This window comes from Ovis aries, chromosome 6, assembly GCF_016772045.2.
Source record: "Ovis aries strain OAR_USU_Benz2616 breed Rambouillet chromosome 6, ARS-UI_Ramb_v3.0, whole genome shotgun sequence".
In the NCBI taxonomy this organism is placed as follows: domain Eukaryota; kingdom Metazoa; phylum Chordata; class Mammalia; order Artiodactyla; family Bovidae; genus Ovis; species Ovis aries.
In genome coordinates this window covers 87,736,439-87,754,397 of record NC_056059.1, presented here as the reverse complement: position 1 = coordinate 87,754,397, position 17,959 = coordinate 87,736,439, and the positions used below count along the sequence as shown (strand labels likewise).

General features: G+C 38.7%; 1 protein-coding gene across 3 annotated transcripts in view; it reads left to right on the top strand.

Moving 5' to 3' along the window:
• The first annotated feature begins 206 nt into the window (after window positions 1–206).
• GC (GC vitamin D binding protein) overlaps window positions 207–17,959 on the top strand; it is a 42,898-nt gene continuing 25,145 nt past the window's right edge. For all 3 annotated transcript variants that reach the window (XR_009601059.1, XM_004009899.5, XM_060417187.1), the window contains exons 1-2: window positions 207–317; window positions 17,632–17,701. Coding sequence is in view for 2 of the 3 variants with exons in the window: in XM_004009899.5 (XP_004009948.2) it covers window positions 260–317; window positions 17,632–17,701 (128 nt within the window). In the remaining variant the exon portion in view is untranslated. The remainder of the gene's footprint in view (window positions 318–17,631; window positions 17,702–17,959) is intronic.

Here is a 17,959-nt window from a genome sequence, read left to right as displayed (position 1 = left end):
GCAGTTTGACAAAGTTAATGATTGAAATCTCCTAGATTTTCCACTACATTTTCTCCAGCTTGTCTATTTGCTTTGATTGATGATACTTTATCTCTTGTGGCCCAAGGATGACTACCCTTGCTTCTGTGTAGAGATTAATAATTGATTAGTGCATAGCCTGGAATCTTAGTAAAAGGGAATTGGTTACTTTGGGCTGCCATTTTTTTAAACTAGGTAACCTACAGGAGAAGGAGGTGATACAGGACGTGGTGGCAGAAAAATGAAGAGGATCCTGGTTTTCCTCCTTGCTGTAGCCTTTGTGCATGCTCTAGAGAGAGGTAAGATTTCCAGTGCTGTGACCATTTGCAACAACTTTCACTAGTTTAATTTTGTTACCATTTAAAAGAGGGAGAGAGGGAAGAATAAAAGTGGGTTAACCTTCAATTCAGATGTGACTTATAGTTTTCTAATAGAATAGCCAAGAAGAATCTCATGAAAGAAAGAAAAGCTATATGATTTGTCATTTATCTTTCCCTACTTTCTTAATAACCAAGATCTAAGAAAATGGTTCAAAATTAGAATGTTTTTATTTGTTAAAAGAGAATGCAGAGGGAGGCTGTGATCCATCACTAAGCTTCGTTTTTCACTGGCATTGAGAGCGCAATGTACCATATCAATGATGCATGAAGTCAACTGAGATTTTTTTAACTTCTTCAAGGAATCCTCTATATGTAATATTTGAAACCACATTATGGTTTCTAAAATATCTCACATAAAAGAACTTAACAGCTATGAAATATGACTATTAAGATCTTTGAGCTATATTTCTCATTAAGTTCATTTATCAACTAGTGTCTTCATCTTTGAGCAATATACAACTTTGTGGTAAGTTCCCAAGCTGCAAAATTCATAATCTGTCTTAATTTACTTTCTGGATGATTCTTTAATGCTTATAAAAGGAATCTGCATTCATCCTGCTTTGAAAAGTTAAAATTTTTGTGTAGTGCTGCCAGTTAACAGCTTTACCCAAGTCATATGTTAGAATTCATATGAACAACATTTAACCAGACGAATAAAAGGTGTGTACCCCAGGAATCAGTTATTAACTGTGACAAGAATAATCTTACTCCTGCCTTTCTTATTCTTTTACATTCACTTTTTAAGAAAATAATCTTCTTTTCTCATTCAAATTATTTTTAAATTTTGTCTTATTAATGTCTGTTACAAGACCTCTGAATAGCCCAGGTACCAAGGAACCCTGAAAGCCTATTCCTTTTCCCAGGGTTTCCCTGGGGCAGATCTGAGCCTGGAAAGTCCTCCTGAACTAGTTTCAGATCTGGATCTTCACAACACAGAAAGTCCAGTAATGGTTAAGTTCTGGGACTACATGTGAATGCCAGAATGTGCCACTTTGTTCTACTGACTCAGTAAGTGTACACTGGATTAACTTCAAACAGTTATAGTGCTTTGGAGAATACCAGTATTCTGCAACCTCTTTTTCAACATCCTTTAGTATTCTGTCAGCCCATGATGTAACAGATGCTAAAAACTTCAAGCCAGCTCCCTTGAACTGAACTTCACAATGAACTTGGTTAACTATGTGCCATAGTTCAGATGATGATGCCTGTGACATAAAATACAATTACCTAATAAATGTCCAATATTTGGTGACTGTAGTCCTGAGCCATCAGTCCTCGGTTCACCTGAGCATGACCCAAATACCAAGTCGATGATTTACCTGAAGGCTAGGTGTGTTCACTCCTGGCAGGAAGTGTATGTATTAAAAAGTAATTGAAAGGAATTTTGGATGCTGGAGGATTGGTTAGGGTTACAGCTCTCTCTGTCTAGTTCTTGAGAGTTGACTGATCACCCACCCACCCCCCCAAAAAAAAAAAAAAAAACGAAACCCTTTTCCAAAGTGTATGTCCCTCTACACTCATTTTATAAAGAAGTTTCTATATCCAAATATATTTAAGAAATAAGCCATACGTTAGTCCTTCTTGGCTGGTTTATGATCAATGTTTTTGATTTCTCAGAACTCATAAGACAACAAAACAAGAAGATTTAAGCCAGAGTTTCCCAGACATATGGGCTCTTTCCTAAAATGCCTATATCCTGTAGAAATAGTCTCTGGAAAACATCAGTTCTAAAATGTGTACAGTATGAACATTAGCTCCAGTCAGGCCCATACTCAAATATCAAATGGCACGGGGGATTCAGTTCATAAGCCCTTGTATACATCTTGTGAGAGAAGGGCTTACCAAATATGCTAAATCTAAATGATATAATATCCACTGTAGCTACTCAGTGAGTGACAAGAAAATTATGTCCACCAATTGCCTCCACTTGGCTTCTGTATTCAAAACTGGATAAAGCACTAATCCAAATTGTATCTTTCCCTCTTCTAAGAAACAAGCAAGAAGGCTACTATACACAGCTTCACAATCACCACAGAAATAATGCTACAAGAAATAAACCACTGCTGTTTATAAGAGCTGTTGGCAAGAACATTTTCCTTTTGCTTTAAGCATTTCATTCTCAGCATAGTTTTATTAAAGTGAAAGTAAAGTTGCTCAGTCATGACTGACTCTTTGTGACCCCATAGACTGTAGCCTACCAAGCTCCTCTGTCCTTGGGATTTTCCAGGCAATAATAACAGAGTGGATTGCCATTTCCTTCTCCAAGGGATCTTCCCAACCCAGGGCTCGAACCTGGGTCTCTTACATTGTAGACAGACACTTTACCATCTGAACCACCAGGGAAATCCAAAGAATAATGAAGTGGGTTGCCATTCCCTTCTCTTAGGAGAGCTTCCTGACCCAGGAATTGAACCCAGGTCTCCCACACTGTAGGCAGACGCTTTACCGTCTGAGCCACCAGGAAGTTAATTTTATTAAACATGATATCAAACAGCAAGAAGAAAGTAAATTTCCCTCAGGTTGCCAGGTAAGCTGTATTTTTCTCCCAGTTACCTGTCAAAACAATCCCAAGACAATATGGTTTAATCCAGTCTTCTTATCCACCACTGAATTATTCTGTTTCTCTTTTCTACAAGTTGACACCACTTCTTCAGTAGCCATGTGAAAAACAAAGTTGTCCTAAGTTTTATTAAGGAACATAGCTACACAGAATGCTAAAGAGAAGTAATTTAAAGCAAGTAGATATTCTAATTTCCCAGATATGTCTATATATTATCTCTACAAAGCAAACATAATGGTGACTGAGGAGGTGACACAGGATTTGAGATCTACATGATGAAGAGAAGACAGCTATGTAAATATCCAGAAGCATGTTTCAAGCAGAAGGAAGCCAGGTGCAAATGTCCTAGGCTAGGAACAAATAGGACCTGATCTAAGTTCACAAAGAAGCCCAGGTAAAAGCTTAAAGAGGCTTAGATGATAAGGGAAAGGAGGAAGAACTGAAGTGAGAGAAGAATCTAAACTCGATCATCGAAAGCAATGCTGACCTCCTTGGAAATCAATAGCAAAGTTATGCTTCATTGCTGTCAAGTGCAATGTCACGTATGCACTCACTATCACAGCTGGGCTGTGGGGGTGTGTACACACACTTTAAAAGGTCACAAGCTTGATCTCTATAGGAAGAAGTTGAAATCATTAAAAAGGAACTGCTTGGCCGCCCTCTAGTATCTATGGTCACTTCGCATGGATCCCCCACTCTGTTTGCTCCAAGTTCACATATAGAGAAGGCCTCCCTGACCAACCTACCTACCAGTAGCACCTACTACATTTTTCTCTATTCCCTTACCCCGTCTTAGTCTCATTTTGCTTTTGTCTTTAGCACTTGTCATCTTATCACCTGCTGTTCATTTGTTTTTCTGTAGTGAAAATAAGATGTAAAATGTAAATTCCATGAAATCAAGAACGTTTTTGTTCCCAGTTGGAATTCTCAGTTTTAAACACTACTTGCCATATAGTACATTCAGTAGACTTTTTTGTATGTAAAATTGCAAAATTAAGATTATTAGAGTACCTACCTCATAAAATAGTTTTGAGTATTTAAGGGAAATTAAGGGGCTTTCATGGTGGCTCAGTGGTAAAGAATCCACCTGCCAATGCAGGAGATGTAGGCTTAATCTCTGGGCCAGGAAGATCCCCTGGAGAAGGAAATGGCAACCCAACCCAGTATTCTTGCCAGGAGAACTCCATGGACAAAGGAGCCTGTGGGCTGCAGTCCATGGGATAGTAAAAGAGTCAGACATGATTTAGAGACTAAACAGCAACAACAAGAAATGTCAACTAAGACACATCACAGATATCCTAGAAGGAGTAAATTTTAAGTCTTTTGTTATTTTCATTATAAAGCACTGACACTAGATTTTATGCACTGAATAAAATAGCTAATAACTTACAATGTGCCAGATTAAATCTTTTAGATACATTCTTTTAAAATTACTAGAGCTAATCAATGAATATATTAAAGTTCCAGGATATAAAATCAACACACAGAAATCCCTTGCATTCCTATACACTAATAATGAGAAAATAGAAAGAGAAATTAAGGAAACAATTCCATTCTCTATTGTAATGAAAAGAATAAAATACTTAGGAATATATCTACCTAAAGAAACTAAAGACCTATATATAAAAAACTATAAAACACTGGTGAAAGAAATCAAAGAGGACACTAACACATGGAGAAATATACCATGTTCATGGATCAGAAGAATCAATATAGTAAAAATGAGTATACTACCCAAAGCAATCTATAGATTCAATGCAATCCCTATCAAGCTACCAACAGTATTTTTCACACAGCTAGAACAAATAATTTCACAATTTGTATGGAAATACAAAAAACCTCGAATAGCCAAAGTGATCTTGGGAAAGAAGAATGGAACTGGAGGAATCAACCTGCCTGACTTCATGCTCTACTGCAAAGCCACAGTCATCAAGACAGTATGGTACTGGCACAAAGACAGAAATATAGATCAATGGAACAAAATAGAAAGCCCAGAGATAAATCCACCCACCTATGTTTATAGAGTGGAAGTGAGAAATAGATTTAAGGGCCTAGATCTGATAGAGAGAGTGCCTGATGAACTATGGAATGAGGTTTGTGACATTGCACAGGAGACAGGGATCAAGACCATCCCCATGGAAAAGAGATGCAAAAAAGCAAAATGGCTGTCTGGGGAAGCCTTACTAACAGCTGAGAAAAGAAGGGAAGTGAAAAGCAAAGGAGAAAAGGAAAAATATAAGCATCTGAATGCAGAGTTCCAGAGAATAGCAAGAAGAGATACGAAAGCCTTCTTCAGCGATCAATGCAAAGAAATAGAGGAAAAGAACAGAATGGGAAGGACTAGAGATCTCTTCAAGAAAATTAGAGATACCAAGGGAACATTTCATGCAAAGATGGGCTTGATAAAGGACAGAAATGGTATGGACCTAACAGAAGCAGAAAATATTAAACAGAGGTGGCAAGAATACACAAAAGAACGGTACAAAAAAGATATTCATGACCCGGATAATCACGATGGTGTGATCACTCATCTAGAGCCAGACATCCTGGAATGTGAAGTCAAGTGGGCCTTAGAAAGCATCACTATGAACAAAGCTGGTGGAGGTGATGGAATTCCAGTTGAGCTATTTCAAATCCTAAAAGATGACGCTGTGAAAGTACTGCACTCAATATGCCAGCAAATTTGGAAAACTCAGCAGTGGCCCCAGGACTGGAAAAGGTCAGTTTTCATTCCAATCGCAAAGAAAGGCAATGCCAAACAATGCTCAAACTACCACACAATTGCACTCATCTCACATGCTAGTAAAGTAATACTCAAAATTCTCCAAGCCAGACTTCAGCAGTACATGAACCGTGAACTTCCTGATGTTCAAGCTGGTTTTAGAAAGGCAGAGGAACCAGAGATCAAATTGACAACATTCGCTGAATCATGGAAAAAGCAAGGGAGTTCCAGAAAAACATCTATTTCTGCTTTATTGACTATGCCAAAGCCTTTGACTGTGTGGATCACAATAAACTGGAAAATTCTGAAAGAGATGGGAATACAGACCACCTGACCTGCCTCTTGAGAAATCTGTATGCAGGTCAGGAATAAACAGTTAGAACTAGACATGGAACAACAGACTGGTTCCAAATAGGAAAAGGAGTACGTCAAGGCTGTATATCGTCACCCTGCTTATGTAACTTATGTGCAGAGTACATCATGAGAAATGCTGGACTGGAAGAAACACAAGCTGGAATCAAGATTGCCAGAAGAAATATCAATAACCTCAGATAAGCAGATGACACCACCCTTATGGCAGAAAGTGAAGAGGAACTAAAAAGCCTCTTGATGAAAGTGAAAGAGGAGAGTGAAAAAGTTGGTTTAAAGCTCAACATTCAGAAAACGAAGATCATGGCATCTGGTCCTATCACTTCATGGGAAATAGATGGGGAAACAGTGGAAACAGTGTCAGACTTTATTTTTGGGGGCTCCAAAATCACTGCAGATGGTGGCTGCAGCCATGAAATTAAAAGACGCTTACTCCTTGGAAGAAAAGTTATGACCAACATAGATAGCATATTCAAAAGCAGAGACATTATTTTGCCAACAAAGGTCCATCTAGTCAAGGCTATGGTTTTTCCCGTGGTCATGTATGGATGTGAGAGTTGGACTGCGAAGAAGGCTGAGCACTGAAGAATTGATGCTTTTGAACTGTGGTGTTGAAGAAAACTCTTGACAGTCCCTTGGACTGCAAGGAGATCCAACCAGTCCATTCTGAAGGAGATCAGCCCTGGGATTTCTTTGGAAGGAGTGATGCTAAAGCTGAAACTCCAGTACTTTGGCCACCTCATGCGAAGAGTTGACTCATTGGAAAAGACTTTGATGTTGGGAGGGATTGGGGGCAGGCGAAGAAGGGGACGACAGAAGATGAGATGGCTACATGGAATCACTGACTCGATGGACATGAATCTGAGTGAACTCCGGGAGTTGGTGATGGACAGGGAGGCCTGGCATGCTGCGATTCTTGGGGTTGCAAAGAGTCGGACACTACTGAGTACTGAACTGAATTGATGGACACCTTCAATGTCAAAGGAGGCAAGAATATACAATAGAGAAAAGACAATCCCTTTAACAAGTAGTGCTGGGAAAACTGGTCAACCACTTGTAAAAGAATGAAACTAGAACACTTTCTAACCCCATACACAAAAATAAACTCAAAATGGATAGAAGATCTAAATGTAAGATCAGAAACTATAAATCTCGTAGAGGAGAACATAGGCAAAACACTCTCCGACATAAATCATAGCAGGATCCTCTATGACCCACCTCCCAGAATATTGGAAATAAAGGCAAAAATAAACAAATGGCACCTAATTAAAATTAAAAGCTTCTGCACAACAGAGGAAACTATAAGCAAGGTGAAAAGACAACCTTCAGAATGGGAGAAAATAAAAGCAAATTAAGCAACTGACAAACAACTGTTCTCAAAAATATATAAGCAACTCCTGCAGCTCAATTCCAGAAAAATAAATGACCCAATCAAAAAACGGGCCAAAGAACTAAACAGACATTTCTCCAAAGAAGACATACAGATGGCTAACAAACACTTGAAAAGATGCTCAGCATCATTCATTATCAGAGAAATGCAAATCAAGACCACAATGATGTAGCATGTCACGCTAGTCAGAATGGCTGCGATCCAAAAGTCTACAAGCAATAAATGCTGGAGAGGGTGTGGAGAAAAGGGAACCCTCTTACACTGTTGGTGGGAATGCAAACTAGTACAGCCACTATGGAGAACAGTGTGGAGATTCCTTTAAAAACTGGAAATAGAACTGCCTTATGACCCAGCAATCCCACTGCTGGGCATACACACCGAGGAAACCAGAAATGAAAGAGACACATATAGCCCAATGTTCATCGCAGCACTGTTTATAATAGCCAGGACATGGAAGCAACCTAGATGTCCATCAGCAGATGAATGGATAAGAAAGCTGTGGTACATATACACAATGGAGTATTCTCAGCCATTAAAAAGAATACATTTGAATCAGTTCTAATGAGGTGGATGAAACTGGAGCCGATTATACAGACTGAAGTAAGCTAGAAAGAAAAACACCAATACAGTATACTAATGCATGTATATGGAATTTAGAAAGATGGTAATGATAACCCTGTGTGCAAGATACCAAAAGAGACACAGATGTATAGAATAGTCTTTTGGGCTCTGTGGGAGAGGGAGAGGGTAGGATGATTTGGGAAAATAGCATTGAAACATGTATAATATCATGTAAGAAATGAATCACCAGTCCAGGTTTGATGCAGGATACAGGATGCTTGGGGCTGGTGCACTGGGATGACCCAGAGGGATGGAACAGGGAGGGGAGTGGGAGGGGGGTTCAGGATGGGGAACATGTGTACACCTGTGGTGGATTTATGCTGATGTATGGCAAAATCAATATAATATTGTAAAGTAATTAGCCTCCAATTAAAATAAATAAATTTAAATTAAAAATAAAATAAAATCTTTTAGATACATTAGCTTCATCCTTTCAACACCATGATGAGCTCAGTACTGTTATACCCATTTTATAAATGGGAAAATTGAGGAAAATAGGGGTTAAGTAACTTATCCAAAATAACTGAGCTAGTAATTGGCAGAATCCGAATTTTACATTAGTTCATTGGGTTTACAAATGCTCACAATCATTGCTTCGCTGCCTCTCATGAGACACGTAGCTGAAACAGTTTTTAACTAATCTTAGGACAAGTATACGAGAGAACCAGTCATTAACACTGATTTAAGGGAAAGTGAGTGGAATTCATTCTGTCCACCAAGGTCATCCACAATTGATCCAAACTTCAGTTCATCCCTATACCATGAAACCGGCTCTGTCTTCTAAACTTCCCTATTTTTAGGGCACTATCACCTCTAAGCCAACTATGTTCAGTCTTGTAGAGCATTGTTGGATTTTATTCTATCCATTTGTTAATCCATACTCAATCACTTCTATATTTTAAATATTTTACCCCTGAAATATATCAGCCTTACACAGAGCCTCTTCAGTGTTCCCGTTTGTCTGTCGCCCTTGCCTTCTGCATATCTCTAGTTCTTAACACCTGGGAACACTCTTATCTGCATGCTAAGTTGCTTCCCAGTCATGTCCAACTCTTTGTGACTCAATGGACTGTAGCCCAGCAGGTTCCTCTGTCCATGGGATTCTCCAGGCAAGAATACTGGAGTGGGTTGCCATGCCCTCCTCCAGGGGATCTTCCCAACCCAGGGATCGAACCCACATCTTGTACATCTCCTGTATTGGCAGACAGCTTCTTTTCCAGTACAGTTCCATTTCCTTATACTCTCCTTGTGCAGGTTCTTGCTCCCCTTCATCTAGCTATTGTAATGGCTTCCCTAACAAAAACCCTACCTCCCATCACTTCCCCAAAAAAATCAAACTAAAAAACAATGCAAAATTTGGCATAATGTGGTCAGTAGAAATCAAAACTGAATTATTTCCAAAGTAAAATCACTACTGAGGGGCTAATGAAATGATACTGATGGAATAGACATAAATTTGAGCAAACTCCAGGAGATAGTTGAGGACAGAGGAGCCTGAAGTGCTATCGCCCATGGGGATCACAAAGAGTTGGACACAACTTACCACCTGAAAAACAACAATGAAACAATAGGGATGAACATGCATAGCCACGGCTAGTGGAATTCTAGGAATCAGACTGTCTTATACAAATCCACAAACAATTCTGGTATCTGTTTGGAGTCACCTAATGGTGGGTACAATCCCAGGGTTAAATAGGCTGTATGGTAGGCAGAAAGAGCATCCTCCAAAAATGTCAATGTCAAAATGCCTGGAACCTGCAAAAACTCTAGCTTACATCACAAAGGGGAATTAAGGTTGCAGGTAGGATAAAGGTTGCCAATCAGCTGTTCTTAAAACAGAAAAATACAGAAAGTATTATCTGAGTAGGGCCAATGCAATCACAAGAGAGAAACAGAAGAGAATCAGTCAGAGGAAGACGTGCTAAGGAGAAAAGGCACAGAGAGGTACAAAGTTGCCAGTTTTGAAAATGGAGGAAGGGGCTCTTGAGCCCAGAAGCATGGGTGTCTAGAGGCTGGAGCAGGCAAGGAAATGGATTCTCTCCTAGAGCCTCCAAAGCAAAAAGAATTCTTAAAGAGGTGGGAATACCAGACCACCTGACCTGCCTCCTGAGAAATCTGTAGGAAGGTCAAGAAGTGACAGAACTGGACATGGAACAACAGACTGGTTCCAAATCAGGAAAGGAGTATGTCAAGACTATATATTGTCACCCTGCTTATTTAACTTATATGCAGAGTACATCATATGAAATGTCACAATAGATGAAGCACAAGCTGGAATCAAGATTGCCTGGAGAAATATCAGTAACTTCAGATATGCAGATGACACCACCCTTATGGCAGAAAGCGAAGAACTAAAGAGCCTCTTGATGAAAGTGAAAGAGGAGAGTGAAAAAGTTGGCTTAAATCTCAACATTCAGAAAACTAAGATCATGACACTGGTCCCATCATTTCATGGCAGATAGATGAGGAAACAATGGAAACAGTGAAAGACTTTATTTGGCGGCGGGGGTGGGGGGGTGCTCCAAAATCATTTGTAGATGGTGACTGCAGCCTTGAAATTAAAAGATGCTTGCTCCTTGGAAGAAAAGCTATGACCAATCTAGATTACATATTAAAAAGCAGAGACATTACTTTCCTAACAAAGGTTCATCTAGCCAAACCTATGGTTTTTCTAGTAGTCATGTATGGATGTGAGAATTGAACCATAAAGGAAGCTGAGCACCAAAGAACTGATGCTTTTGAAGTGTTGGAGAAGACTCTTGAGAGTCCCTTGGACTGCAAGGAGATCCAACCAGCCCATCCTAAAGGAAATCAACCCTAAATATTCACTGGAAGGACTGATGCTGAAGCTGAAACTACAATACTTTGGCCACTTGATGTGAAGAACTGACTCATTTGAAAAGATGCTGATACTGGGAAAGATTGAACGCAGGAGAAGAAGGGGACGACAGAGGGTGAGATGGTTGGATGACATCACTGACTCGAAGGACATGAGTTTGACCAAGCTTTAGGAGTCAGTGATGGACAGGGAAGCCTGGAATGCTGCAGTCCATGGGGTCACAAAGAGTCAGACACAACTGAGCAACTGAACTGAACTAGAGCCTCCAGAAGAACAGAGCCCTGCTGACACCTTGATTTTAGTCCCTTGAGATCTGTGTCAGACTACCCAACCAAAATATTAGGTAGTAAGTGTAAGCCATTAAATGTGTGGTAATTTATTACCATAGTGATAGAAATACAGCACTGTAGGTTTCCAGGCCCTGTGACTTCCCAAAGGAAAGAGTCAATGAGTGAAAGCATCTCACCTTTGATAGATTACAGTTTTATTGACCAGATCCAGGGGGAGTTGTCTAGGAGGTAACTGGGATACATGTTAACTCTATTCCCTGATTCCTAGGAGTTTGGTTTTTACCTTCTCTACCATTTTCCTCTGGCCAGAAAGTAATTTAGCCTACCACCTGAGAGAAGGACTGCAGCAAGTTATATGGGATCCTGATCACAAGGCATATAAGTTGTATTTCATACTATGAACTGTCAGTAGATTTTTACCATGAGAAGAACTGCTAACATTCATTGAGTTTTAACCATGTTTTGTTGTGGTTCAGTTGCTCAGTTATGTCAGACTCCTCGCAACCCCATGGACTGCAGCATGCCAAGCCTCCCTTGCCCTTCACTACCTCCCATAGTTTGTTCAAACTCATGTCCATTGAGTCGGTGATGCCACCCAACTATCTCATTCTCTGTTGCCCTCTTCTCTTCCTGCCTTCGATCTTTCCCAGCATCAGGATCTTTTCCAATGATTTGGCTCTTCGCATTAGGTGGACAAAGTATTGTAGCTTCAGCTTCAGCATCAGCATCAGTCCTTCCAATGAATAGTCAGGGTTGATTTCCTTTAGGATTGACTGGCTTGATCCCCTTGCAGTCCATATTAGGCAGGAGATGTGCTATATATTTTTACATAAATTAACATATTTCATAGAACAGCCTTAATAACAAGGTACTATTTCACTTTGATCCTAAGATTACTCTTCCTTGAATACAACTCCAAGTTGTTCATGCCTGTACATGAATGTATTTCAGTAAATACCCCATTACCTTAAAAAAATAAGTAAAACTTTGGTGATCACCTTTTCTAGTATTTAAGTCCCTCACTTCAGTTTTATTGGCTTATTCATTCTCCAGATATGCTTAATTTTCTAAACTTCAGATTTTTTTTCATGTTGTTCTCTCTACTTAAAATTCCTCTCCCAATTCATTTATCCCTATTAACATCCTGCCCATCATTCATGGTCCACTTCAAGTGACAGTTCCTTCCACAAGTCTTTCTAAAGGCTCTCTTCCATTCCAGGAGTTCATATGCTTTGTTTCAATGTCTTCTATGGCAACGATCACCATTGCTGCTACTGGAATTGTGGTCTTATTCTTATTTATCAGACCTCAGTTCCTTAAGTATGGGTGGCTTTCAAATTTCTTATATGGTGCTTTATCATGTTATTTATTCTTATGCTGTTTTAAAAACCAAGACCTGTAATGCATTCTAAGTTTCCAAATCAGGATACCAAAGACAACACTGTCACTCACGCCAAAGGTGGGAAAAGGAAACTTGCTCCTTTATCTTCACCTCTGCAAAAGCCTTTGTAGATGACAAGGTGCTCAATTCGTGAAGTGAAGGAGAGGCGAAACGAGATATATGGAGGAAGAATGCCTCCTTTGGGACTTTGGTGAATGCAGTATCTCTATGGGCTACCACCCACGTTGAACCCAAAGATATCACATTTGAGTGAGTCTATGAGGCCATCCTCTACTGCAATTGTAGTATCTGGGCAGCTGACCCATTGCTATGCTATCTTCTACTATTTGTGAATTTTCAACATCTGAAATGTTCCATTGATGGCAGCCTAAGAGTTACAGTTAATTTCTTCTAGATTAGTCAGTAGAAGTCATGTAGCACTCTAGGTTCAACGTTAAAAAGAATTTAATTTCTGTCAATTGACTTAAACTCAAAACCACATACCTGCCAGCAAATATCAGTATGAAACCAGATCAATGGGTTAGATAATAATGATTTAAAATGTCAATGGAAATGAGCTTCCCCCAAGAAAACTGGGGATAAAATGAAATAAAAGTACTAATTTGATTACCACTTCTCCATTGACAGTGTTTTTAGTGACATCTCAGTTTTTTGTGATTTTTTCCTTTAATTCCTTTAACAGGGCAACTTCCTAAATTACCCAACAATGTTTAATTTCTCAACTAAAACCACTACTGTGAATATCCAGCCCAACTAGTCCAAACGAATAGTACACACCTTATCCTTTAAGTCTAAAAGAATAAAATAAAAGCATGAGTATACTGACCTTTTCTGACATAGATGAGTCTGTCAGTGCAGAATGGAAATAAAAATGTCAAAGGAATAAAACTGCAAAAATGTAAATGCCCAACAGCTCTGGAAGCCCATGATTCTCCAGAACATAACAGGAAAATAGCAACTTAAGACAGTTCTTAGTATCCTGCTTGTTTTGTTTTGTTTTGTTTTAATTCAATTCAGTATTATTTAGGCTCTAACCATAGCTACTGCTATACAGCTTTTCTAGAGATCAATATGGTTTTAGAGAAAGATTATAACAATAGTTAAAACAGTCAAAATACCTAAAGTTTGTATCACCACAGTGAGTATCATGTCATCTATCCCCACTAAAGTAAAAGTTCCACAAGGGCAATGTCATGTCTGTTTTGCTCTTTATTGTATATTTAGTACTGAACCCAATGCCTGGCACAGAGTAAGTCCTCAAGACATGTCTGTCCCATGTATGAACAAGTATTGTCAGCTATGTTGAGAAAGGTGAGAGATGCATGAAGCAAGAAAGATTTCCCAAAAGTAAACCAAATGTTTCAGAATCCCAGAATGAGGCACAAGTTACCAGAATGTTTTGCAATACAGATAGAAAAGGGGCGTGCTACTGCAAAAAGCAATTCTGTTAAGGACATTTGTAAACATTGAGTGCTGAGGAATCAGGATGTGAAAATGATTTTCCAGTGTCACCAGGATTATGCCAATATTTACCAGAGCTGCCTCAAAGTCCAGACTGTCCTCTTCCTAGCCACATGACACATGAAAGAACAGAGTATGTCATTTGAAATCCATTTGATATAGGGTTTAATCATATGAATCAAAGTGAGCTCAACTGCTGTGAAAACATTATGCAGTATTCCATGGAATAAGCAATCAATTCATAACAAATTGCATTTCAAATTAACTTCACTATTTGTTACTTTTTAGAAGATGAAAAAGTGATTAGCATACTCACTTAGCCAGTTAAGCTCCAGATCTTCTCTTTGAATAAATGAATTTTTTTTTGGTCAGAAATATTTAAAGTAATCCACCTAAAAGATACACAGTGTAACAGCTTCCTCTACGGGTTACTTTTGTAAGAGCAGTTTTATCTTATATTTTAAATTTCTTCAGTGCCTCTTTTGGGCTTTTTCCCTTGCTTCTGTCTTGCCCAAGGCTGAATATTCCAAGCAAACATGGTTCCAAAACCATTTTAAGTCTTGTGTAGTTGATCTAGCTTCTCAGTTTTCTGTCATTCTAACTAATAATAGTTATCATTCTAACTAAAAATACACATGGATTCCAATGTCCTTCTGTACAGACACAGTTGACTTAATTAAAGCTGTTTAAACTACTGTTTAAACAGTAGTGTCAGCTTGCACTAAATTCACATGTGCTCACCCTCTCAACACACTGAGTGAAACTCTGCTCCCTTAGTGAAGTGAGAAACTAGGAAAGCTAGAAATAAAATAGTTCCTTAAACGTTCAGAGGCGTCCCCACTTAATGCAGGCTCTCATTTTGCATTTTATTGACTGGTCACAATAAAACAAAAGTGACCTCTGAAGTTTTATAGGGAGAGTTTATTAAACAAAGTTAGCCTGTTTGCATTGAGAATAAATGAGTTCTTATTCCAGCTATGTTTTGGTGTAGCTTGAAACGATAAGCTTTGGAAAAGAGATTCTATATAATTTCTTACTCTTACTATTTCAAGAAGGGGTGACTTTGTAACTTTTAGAAGTGACCTGGAAGATCATGAGGATACAATTGTGTACTAAATCCAGGAATCTATAAAGTATGTATGCACACATACTTAGTCACTTGGTTGTGTCCGACTCTTTGTGACCCCCATGAACTGTAGCCCACCTGGCTCCTCTATCCATGGGATTTTTCAGGCAAGAATACTGGAGTGGGTTGCCATTTCCTCCTCCAGGGGATCTTCCCAACCCAGGGATTGAACCTGAGTCTCCTGTGTTTCCTGCATTGCAGATGGATTATTTACCCACAAAGTTCTCGGGGAAGCCCCCAATATACTGTTATTTAAACTCCATTTCAATATTTCGAGGACAAAACAAACTCGCTTCAAAGAGCTGTTCATCATTTCTGTTATTAATTAGCCACAGCTATAAAATTCTCTTACACTGAACTAAAGTCTACTGTCAGCCATTTCTCTCAGCTCTACCCAGGAATAACAGATGTTGTTGACATCTCATACTACTTCTTCTGTCCTTATAGGAGGACAGCTGTATCCTAAAATCTTTCCCTCTGTGCCCTAATCTTCAGCCCCACCAGATACCATTAATGATTAACAGAAAATTCCTGCTTTATTTTGACCTTTTGAAACTGACAATACCCAACCTTGTAAATGAGTTACTAAATTACAGGAAATGTACTAGATGTGAAGGTTTTTAGATAGTCAATAGAGTAGAAAAAGCTACTGTCAATCCTAGTGTTTTATCCTAGTTTCCAAGATAATGTGATATTTGATTACGCAGGGTTTTATCCACTTTGTGATTTTGATGGTATTTGAGTTAATCCCTTATTACAAAATGACACTTAAGAAAGCATTTGTCCCTCAATTCTGACTTCTCACCTTAGATATATACTTTAAACAGTTCACCTGAAAGACTTAGGGTGCAACAGCTTCCTCTATGAGCAGTTTTCACGGAAATCAGGCATTTTCACCAGTAATTCAAACAAACCCTAAAGAGAGTCTTTTTTAAAGGGAAAAAAACAATCTTCTCCGGTCAGTATCCAACCACTACCACCTCCACTCCAAATCATAAAACAAGAATTTCTACATATAAGCAATATATGATATAAAATAGATAACTAATAAGAACTTACTGTATAGCACAGAGAACTCAATACTCTGTAATGGCTTATATGGGAAAATGATCTAAAAATAGAGTAAATATATGTATAACTGATTTACTTTGCTGTACACCTGAAACTAACACATCATTGTAAATCAACTAAATTCCAATTTAAAAATAAGAATTTCTACCCTGTGTTATATATATTTATTCTTCCATGGAGTTGAGGTAAGGACATCTAGGTGGTAAAAGGCACACCAGTAGTTGCCATCATATCACCCAAGATGGATTTTCCAATATTCAAATCCAGGAGGATGAATTATTAAACATCAGAACAGTTTAGAAACTGGGCCATTTATGAACTTATTTTTTTTAATATACTTATTTTTCAAAATATTGGGAAATTTCCTAGACTTACTTGAATGAATGGTGAATCAGGGACAAATATTGACTGCCTTCCCTGTGTTCTCCTACTGTGTATGTAATAGGTATGTTGAAAACATGGGTCTCACCGTCAACAAAGTACTCATTCCCTGTGGGAACTATCTCTTCCCAACCACTTGGAGGGACTTGAAAGTAGGACTTTTATTTTTCTGATCACACAATTTAGGTCTTATGGTCCTTTTGAACCTCAAAATAACCACCTTATAACAGTCATGGAAATTTCTGGTTAGTTTAATCATCAAAAATTTGTAAATTGAAATGTGTTCCTTTTTATGGATGAGTAGTATTCCGCTGTATATATGTACCACAGCTTTATTCATTCATCTGTCAAGGAGTAGGAAAGGGTGAAAGATGGGAGGGAGGTTCAAGAGGGAGAGGACATATGTATACCTATGGCTAATTCATGTTGACATACGGCAGAAACCAAACCAATATTGTAAAGCACTTATCCTTCAATTAAAAATAAATTTTTTAAAAATTGTAAATTCATTTAAAGTGGGATGTTTGATTCCCCCAGGTGATTTGTATTTCAATCTTGTTGCCTTTAGTGGCAAAGGGGATGATATACACTCCTCTGCCTGTTCTCTTCTCCTTCATCCTACTCTCTAGGCTGCTTTTAGTTCCTCCAGGGTTAACACAAGGGAAAAAAGAAGCCAGCAGAAAAGGTAAGCAGCAGCAAATCTCATTCAGTGGGATTGGTGAGGTAGCATTCCTTTCTCTGGTTACAGATGTTCAGAGTTAACACATTCTTTTTGTGGGTTCTTTGGAGATCTCTTTCCCCATCATCCCTGGTGATCACTCACATCATCTGGCAACTTAAGACTGGCCCTTTGATTTTCAAATTGTCTGCATCTGCACAAAGGCATCCTACTGTTGGTAGCCTACTGCCTTCTAGATAAATGTCTCCCCTTTGTATATGCACATTTAATGGACCATTCATTTAAAGAGGAAAGATTCAATTTTTCTATTTCGGATTGTTAGGTCGAGATTATGAGAAAGATAAAGTCTGCAAGGAACTTGCCAGCCTGGGAAAAGAAGACTTCACATCTTTGTAAGTATGACGTACTCATTCACTTCCTGGTTACCTGACCTTGAGTGAAGCTCAGTGTGAGCTAACTTCAATTCAGCTTCAGTGGCTAAACTGAGCTCCATTAAGATTAAGAGGATAGAGTCCCAGGGTCAAAGTGGGCAGAGACGTTAGGCATATGGAGGCAATCCAAAGATTCAAGCTGAACTACCACTACCATGGTCTGAGAATTTGTTGTAAGTTTACCAATGAGTTGAGAGCAAGCATAGTTTTCTAAGGTGA